This window comes from Durio zibethinus, chromosome 1 (assembly GCF_047325235.1).
Source record: "Durio zibethinus cultivar Kanyao isolate XHJ-2024 chromosome 1, ASM4732523v1, whole genome shotgun sequence".
In the NCBI taxonomy this organism is placed as follows: domain Eukaryota; kingdom Viridiplantae; phylum Streptophyta; class Magnoliopsida; order Malvales; family Malvaceae; genus Durio; species Durio zibethinus.
Window position 1 is genome coordinate 10,500,699 of NC_143162.1, and position 8,895 is coordinate 10,509,593.

General features: G+C 30.0%; 1 protein-coding gene across 1 annotated transcript; it reads left to right on the forward strand.

Annotated features, from left to right (window-relative positions):
- The first annotated feature begins 4,182 nt into the window (after positions 1–4,182).
- LOC111311152 (short-chain dehydrogenase reductase 2a-like) lies at positions 4,183–5,926 on the forward strand. The gene is made up of 2 exons (XM_022910523.2): positions 4,183–4,425; positions 4,658–5,926. The coding sequence occupies exons 1-2, from the start codon at positions 4,340–4,342 to the stop codon at positions 5,490–5,492; spliced, it is 921 nt and encodes a 306-aa protein (XP_022766258.1). The 5' UTR covers positions 4,183–4,339; the 3' UTR covers positions 5,493–5,926.
- Positions 5,927–8,895: the final 2,969 nt, after the last annotated feature.

Sequence of the window (8,895 nt, forward strand, 5' to 3'; positions counted from 1 at the left end):
CCAAACCAATGGGCAAACTTCAATTACCCAACCGTAGTAATGAGGTGTTAATCCGTTTCCTCCAATAAAAAAAAAAAAAATCCTAGTAACACAGTTTTAGTCTCCAATAGATCCGTCCCTCGTATAACCAATGGGTGTGGGCGGCTTACTCAAAATTTAAAATTCTGATATTCAAATCTTTCTTGGTGCTACGTAGGTAGGTTAAGGAGATATAAAAAAATTACAAAAAAATTGATATATCGAATGATCTTTAAATTATAATTAAATATTTAATATAATATTTAAAATTAAAAAATATTTAATATAATATTTAAATTATAAATATATTAATTAATATGATATTTATTTTTATATAATTAATTTCAAATGATAGTAATGAATAAATAATTTTTAAAGTATCAAGTTAGTTAATAAATTTATAATTAAAAAATTTATTATAAAATTTTAAATTTTAGATATCAAATTAAATATTTTATTATAATTTAATAAATATTTATTTTACATTATCCCATTGTAAAGCTATGGTGAGACATGGGTCAAGGATATGTGTTAATTTTATTTTTCTGTCTTCCTTTCTCTTACATTTAATAAGGGAATAATATATATATATATATAATGAATCAATTTATATAGTATAAATTTTAAAATTTTATATTTTTTTTAATTTTTAATTTTAATAGATCTAAAGTATGAGATAAACAAATAACAATAAAAAAATGATTTAATAACATCCTTAAGATCTATTAAAATCAGTTATTAAAAAAAATATAAAACTAAAAAAGTTTTAAAGTGGATCCCTCTTTATCATGTGCTATGCACTAGTTTTGTTAGCCAGATCTTCATACATCTCTTCAATGCAGAATTAAGCATTAAAGACCCAATGATTTTGGTACATCATTAACCAGGCTTGGTCGATTAGTAGGAGTATTATTTTCGTACTTCTATACTATAATAATTTCCAAAAACAGGCAATATGAAGGATTAAAAAGTTTAAATGTTAAAAGAGGTTGCAGAGGCAAAAGAGAGAAAGAAGCCAACAATGATAAAATGATTCTGAACTAAAAAAATTGGAACAAGAGAAAGAAATAAATAAAAAGATTACAGAATAATTTAAACTTTAAAATGTTGTATTCCGGTGGACTGGAATGAAAGAAGGAAATGAAAAAAAAAAAATTGCAAAATAGTTTAAACTTAAAAATGTTGTGTTCCAATGACTGGAATGGGAGAAGGAAACAAAAAATTTCAAAAAATTTTAAATTTTAAAAAATTGTTTTCCAATGACCTGCTTTTTCTTTTTGGCATAAGACTTGCATTTAATTGCAGTCAGTGGCATTTAATTGCGTTCACGTGGCTCAAGCATGAGCTGTATTCTAATACTTGAAAGAAGGTGTGGGTCGATTTGGATAATGTCGGATATGCCTCGAATCGGTTCGATATTTGATTTTTTTTAAATTTTTTCTCCATCCTATTATATATATTAAATAAAAGAGTTAAAAAAATCTTGAATAAAAATTTAATAATAATTTAATTTTATGATATTTTGTTACAATAAATCAAGCTTTTAATTTTATATTTTGTTTTAATTGAATTTTTAATTAAACAAAATTTAATCATGTGACAAAATTAAATAAATTAATCTTTGAATTATAATTAATTAAATTCTTAAAGGATCTTAGAGAGAGAGAAAAAGAGAAAATAAAAAGAGTTAAGTAATAAATTTTTATTTATTTTATTGATATTATATGAAATTTTATTTTAATTAATCAAAAAATTAATGGTGTTAAGTTTTTTTATTCAAATAGAAGCTTAATTGAATGTAAATAAATATTAGATAGGTTAATTGATTATAATAAAAAATATGAGTTTAAATAAATTTTTAATTATGGTTGAGAGGTTTTTTATATCTTTGAGCCTGTATATTACTGTTTAGAGATTCTTAAACAACTAATTCACAACATAATCAAACATATAGATCAAAGAGAGAATTTAATTAGGATTAGCTCTTCCTTTATAGTATTTATGTATAACGTATGTATATAATTTGTAGTATTAGTTTAAGACTTTGGCTTCTATAGTTTAGAAGGCAAAATTAGAAAAAGTATGAGAGGCCATATTTTTGTAAATAGAGAATAGATATAATTAATTAGCAATGCAGGGGCATGATATTAATAGGACCCAGTAAGCAGATCATCCATGGAATGGTGTGTATCATTGCCGGTACTGATGATTGTTTTGTTTCTTTTGACGCACTCATGAATATTGAAGCCAACAACTTAGGCACTGGATCATGGTGGTACCGCAACCGCATAAAACATTACTTTCTCATGGAAGACAGTCTGGCTCTCGTACAGACTACAGAGACACAATCTCCACGAATATTTGAGCTGGGCAGCTACACTTTTTACATAAACTATGATGACCACTGACTAATTCAATTATACAATTATAAAAGCTTTAACACATGAGATGATTGGCTCATTGGAGGGTATGTAAATCTAGCAAAATACGGGACTAACTGATATTAATTGGATCATATGCCAGGAAAGAAAAACCCTCTTTTGCTATAGCAGGTAGAGAAAGAGCCTTAATTAGACAAGCCATTTCCAAATGTATGAGATGAAATATTTCAGGTCAATGGTTTATTGCGAGTATCTATCTATCTATCCATCTTCATTTTTTTTTTTACAACTATCTGTCTAGCTACCTATGTACATATTTTTAGGATTGCCAATAATTATCCCCCCTTTTCAAAATTTATTATGAAAATATTTGGTTTAACTTTTCATCAGCATCTGTCAAGTAATCAACAATGCCAAATGCTGTCCGAGTTTCATGAAAACTGATTTTTTTTTCCTTGTTATGGAGAAACTTCAAGTTAGAGAGTTTTTCTGTCAATTATAAAAATCCAATTTTCAATTTTCATACATAAAAAATAGATTCACGTGAATCTTATATAATTCTTAAGTGAAAGCTCGAGGTATACATGACTTTGTTTTTTTTTTTTTTTTTAAATGCCAAAACTGGTGCATTATAAAATTGTAATAATAAACAATTATATAGGAAATGAGCAAGAAGTTGCAGAAATATGACGAGAGATTTGCAACAGTTTTATGTATAATATATCGTTGTTGTTCATTAGCAATTTGTTTTTCTACCCAAAATCACCACCTACTTAATTGTTTATGTAGCTAGTCTATATATCTCAATTACATTCGTAGTTGTTAGAACTTATTATCAATACTTTGGTGGTGTAAACAAATAAACAAGAATGTATAAACAGCAATATTTATTAGTAGTATAATTAGTTAAGCTTTTAATTTACAGACTTAATTTTCCCATCAATGCTATATTATATAACTAATAATTAATGTAATATAATCTGGTTTGGGCAAAAGAAAAAAAAACAAAACAAGAAGAAGTTGGATTAGTTCTCACATGCTAGTGGCTAGAAAAAAAATAAAAAAATAGCTAGGCAGGTTAGCAGACACGATCCCGGTATCTAATTACGTACAACTTTTCTTTATTAGTATGGCTTTTGCACTTTTCTATAATTTCCCTTTCCCTGGTGGATATCTCATATACAATTTGGAGGATTCTCCGACACACACATATATATATATATATATATGTATGTATAGATGATTACTGGGGATTTCTCAAATCTCCTTATTAGCTTAATTTATTAATTGATAATTATGTTAGTATTATATACATAGATAGGTGTGGAGCTTTTTAATTTGTATTGAGTTGGAGTCATTGGCCATGCAGTGGTCCCAAATAACCATAAGGAAAGGTTAGTTTAGACCAATAATGGAGGGTTGTATTTAGAAGTAAGACCAATTTTCCTTTTCCTTAATGGTGAAAAGTAAAAACCAAAATCACAAATGTGTGTTGATAAACAGAACATGCAAATCATAAACTAACTACTACATTAACATTCAATTATTCAATGCCGGTCGAGACTGATAGGTGGTGAGATCCTTTGTTTATTCAGCTTAAAAATTCGGTCAAATGGGTGTTTTTATTAAGAAAATTAAATTATTATTTTATTATTATTATTTTTTTGCTTTTAACACATTATTTTGCAAAATTTTTAAACAATATATTAATTGTAGTTTTCTTTCCTTAATTTAATTACCAATTCTTGTGAAGTTATCATGAAAAGTCACTCTCTAGTAGACAATATATAGCTGTAACATACACCAAGCCGCAGCAATAGCTTTCTTCCTTTCATTTGCGCATTCTCTTCCCCCTCATTTCACCTACAACCACCATCAGCAGTAGCATCAGGCCATTGTGCTCCTCGCTCCCCTCCGCAAGCCCTGCTCTGCCTCTAACCATGACTACTCAATTGATGCCAGATAAAACGTTTCAAGCCCTCCATGTCTTGGACAGGGAGAATATTAATCCTCTCTCCTCTAAAAGGTAATAGCAACTACTTTCAAAATTTCGCATTTCCTTGTTAGCTCTTAGCTTTTGCTTATGGTATTCTTCTTTTGATATGTACATATACGCTATGCATTAGGACCTAGAGAAAGGCTGGAAAAATATATAGAAATCTTGATAGGCATTTAATTAGACAAATATGATTGAAAGTTGAATCTTGACTTATTGATATATAATATCAACTAAAGTACTTGTTCATCTTATTGTCTAGGCTGGAGGGAAAAATTGCAATTGTCACAGGCGGCGCCAGAGGAATTGGGGAGGCAACAGTTCGGCTTTTCGCTAAGCATGGTGCAAAAGTAATCATTGCAGATGTTGAGGACACGGCTGGAACTGCACTTGCTGACTCCTTGGCTCCTTCAGTTACTTTTGTTCATTGTGATGTTAGCTTGGAAGAAGACATTGAAAACTTAGTAGACTCCACAATTTCACGATATGGACGGATTGATGTCCTTTTTAACAATGCCGGGGTGCTTGGGGATCAGAAAAAGCACAAGAGCATTGTTGATTTTGACATCGATGAGTTTGACCGCGTTATGCGTGTAAACGTGAGAGGTGTGGCGCTAGGAATTAAACATGCAGCAAGAGTGATGATTCCCAGAGGAGGAGGGTGCATTATTTCCACGGCTAGTGTTGCTGGAGTCATGGGAGGGCTAGGTCCACATGCTTACACAGCATCGAAGCACGCCATTGTTGGGCTCACAAAGAACACATCGTGTGAGCTAGGCCGGTTTGGGATTAGAGTGAATTGCATTTCTCCATTTGGAGTGGCGACTTCAATGCTTGTTAATGCATGGCGGAGCAGTGGCAGCGATGAAGAAGAAGAAGAGGAATTTATGAATTTTGGGATTCCATATGATCAGGAAGTGGAGAAGATGGAGGAGTTTGTGCGAGGCCTGGCCTATTTGAAAGGTCCAACCCTCAGGGCTAAAGACGTAGCAGAGGCTGCTCTATACCTTGCTAGTGATGAATCCAAGTATGTGAGTGGTCATAACCTTGTTGTGGATGGAGGGGTTACCGCATCGACAAATTGCGTTGGCCTGTAATAACAATATTTCCCTCTCATTTTCCTTTAGTTTCTTTTGATTTCAATAAGACCAGACTCACATTTTACAATTTTCTTTCCCCAAAAGCTCGATGAAATCTTTTTGGACAATTGCAATTTTATTTCAAGATCCAAAGAAACAGAACAAGTCTGATATACAAGAAAAACCGGGGCGAAGCCAAGATGCATAATTAGCTACTTTTGCCTATACCCCCAACTCATTACGCCGGGAATACAACAAAATCTAGCTTGGTTTTGAATTGGATGTGCTCAGTCCACGGCTGCAAGATTTACAATAGAATAGTATGGATGCATGATGTAAATTAGTTTATTACAGTATTTTATTCTTCAAATAAGTATTAACTTTTATTTTTAGGATTTTGCTACTGGATGACTTTTTTTAAGATTATTATATAAAGATATTATTTCACTTAATATATTGAAAATCATGATCAGATATTGCTTTTAATACACAATTGTTACTATAAATACTAATAAATTAAATAATTTTTAAAAGGTGCTTCAAAGGTACTTGTTAATAATTTTTTTAAAAAGATTTTTTTAATACCAATAGTACAAACTTATTTGAGATAATTACGTAAATCGAAAGTGACTACCGAAAAAGAGAAAACCCCTGTTTGAACAATTAGCAACGAAAATTTTACTGTCACGAAATTGAAGGTTCGTCTCAGAGTACAGGTCCATAGAGGTTGCGTCTGCATTTTGTTTGGTTGAATATACGTTTATTTATGGATACCGACCTTTGCCTTTTTGGTTGTGCGTTTGGTGCAAGTCAACCATGAAAATTAATAATGGAAGGAAGAAGAATTCTGTATCTATGTGTATATATATATATATATATACATATATATTACTATATTATATATATAATATAGTAAAGTATATACGTTACTTTTAAGTCAAAGTGGGTATACTGCAAACATAAATATTACTTCCAATTTGAAATTGGATCGATTGCGTAATCAACCTAACAAATGGTAGAAAAGAAAGAGTAGTTTTTACATGGGCTACGTTCAACTGTTAAAATGTAGTATATAATTGATTTGATTAGATTAAATTAGATTAGAGCCACTTATTACAGGCTAATTTTCTCAATTATTAACAGATTATATATTATTGTAGAAATTTAGTCGTATAATACAACAAGTTAGCTTTTAAGCTGAATTTAATTTAAAAACAAAAGGTTAAGTTTCTTATATATCGACTAAATGAATGCTCAACTTAAGTTTAAATTTTTAGAGTGATAGTCAATTTAGAAATAAACCTTTTATTTGAGTTAAATTAAAATCAAACTTTTTTGAGTTGTAACAAATAAAGAATTTTCGTGAAGAAAATTTGTTTATACTGTACACGTGCCATTAACGGTGACAAATGGTGAGAGAAATGTTTACGTCAATGTTTTGTTACATTTTCTTTTAAAAATAAATTGATTTTAAAGAAAAAATAAAATTAAAGGAAAAAAAATTCAATTCAAACCCGTATTTAAAATAAAAGAATTTTATTCAAAGCCAAATTCTAAGTAAAAAAAAATTTATTATCAAAATTAAAATCCACCAACAAAAATCCCAAAAACCCATATGTAAAATCCCTAGACTCATAATGCCATATTCAAAATTGAAGAAATTGATTCAAACCTAAATTTAAAATAAAGCAAAAAGGAAAACCCATATTCAAATCATTATCAAATCAAAACAATCCACCAAAAAAAACGCCCCAAACCCATGCATAAAACTATATATGCATTATACTCCTAAAATATTTCTTTTATTCCAATTATAGTCAAAACAATCCACCAACTCACATCCCCAAAACCCGTATGTAAAATCTAGTCTCACGAAACTCATCTCTACACCCTAACTTAAAAACCCAAATTCAAGTTGTTCCGATTAGATATTGTAACACAAATTCTTACTGAAGCGTTGGATTGTAGCTAACTTAAAAACCCTAACTTATTTGAAATCGGATTAGTTTTCAGATAAGAAGAAAAATCGATTGGGTTTTTACAAATTTTTTAATGGAAGAGAGAAAAATGGGTTTCTGATAAAGAGGGGAAATTGGGTCTCGACGGAAAAGAGAAAATGGTGAGAAAGGGGTAAGATACTTATCTCATATGGAAAAAATGTGATTTTGATAAGAGAGATTTCTCAAAGGAGAAACATGCATTTTTTTTTTTTCATTTTTAATCTTTTTCTCTTTTACCGTAAACTAAGTAAACGAGATTAATTACCTTTTTAAAACTAATCCTAATTATGTTAATTAATTATATAATTATCTCTAAAAAATATATATTTAAACATGTGTCATGCCGCATAATTTAAAAAATAACACTTGATTTTTAGACATCATGTAAAAAAAATGATAGGTGATTTATACAAGTGCATTTAAAAATGCGAGTTATACACAAAATTTGTTTATTATAACTCAAAAACGTTTAATTCTAATTTAACTCAAATAAAAAGTTTAATATTAATTTAAACATCACCCGTAAAAAATGCTCAAGTTAGCCTATGTATCCTTACTAGTAGTTAGGGAGAAGAATAATGCAGCTGGAATTTTAATACTACTACATCCTAGCTAGCCTATCGTCTTCATTTAAAAGGATATTGGTGTTGGAAAGCTGTCCCTAGCTACCTAGCTGGTCTCCAATTGCAATTTACTATTACTACTACTATTATTTATATGAAAAATGAATGGGGGAGGGCTTGCTGGAGAGTTGTTGACCAATGCTTGCCTACCTCTCCACAAAAAAGTAGTTGTAAAATACAAATCAAAGGCATTCATTATTCACCCAACCCAGTGGTTTCTGGATAGAAAAATATATAGTTTAGGTTAAAGAGGGAGTGGCGCATGAAAACCAGGAAATTAAATTAATTAGGACAAAAGCTCAGCAAATAGGCTCTCTAACTGCCACTGAAATTAGGGACCATAATAGTGATAATTGAGTCAAAAACTAGTGCTACAAACTGTTTCGAGGATGCATGACTCATTGTTTAATTTCAAGTGTGAGATCTGGGTGTAAAATAGGTATGAAAGTTTGCCTCACTTTTTGCAATTAGTCAGTTAATGGCAGATGGACCAATTCTTTGCATTTTCCTAGACCTACCCTATTTTGCATGTATTTTACTGTCAAAACGAAAACAAACGAACTATCCTTCGAAGTAGCTTAGCTGATTTAAAAATAAAAGCATTAATTAATCTTATTTTGACTATATATATTATGAATGAACTGTTAGTATACCAGATCATCATTTTCAAGGCCAATATAAAAAGACAAAGTAGAGATAAATAAATTAATCTTTCTAGCTTTCATGGTCGATCCAAGTCCACATGAGATATACGTGCATATATATTTTATATGGGTGTAGGACATATGCTTGCTAAAA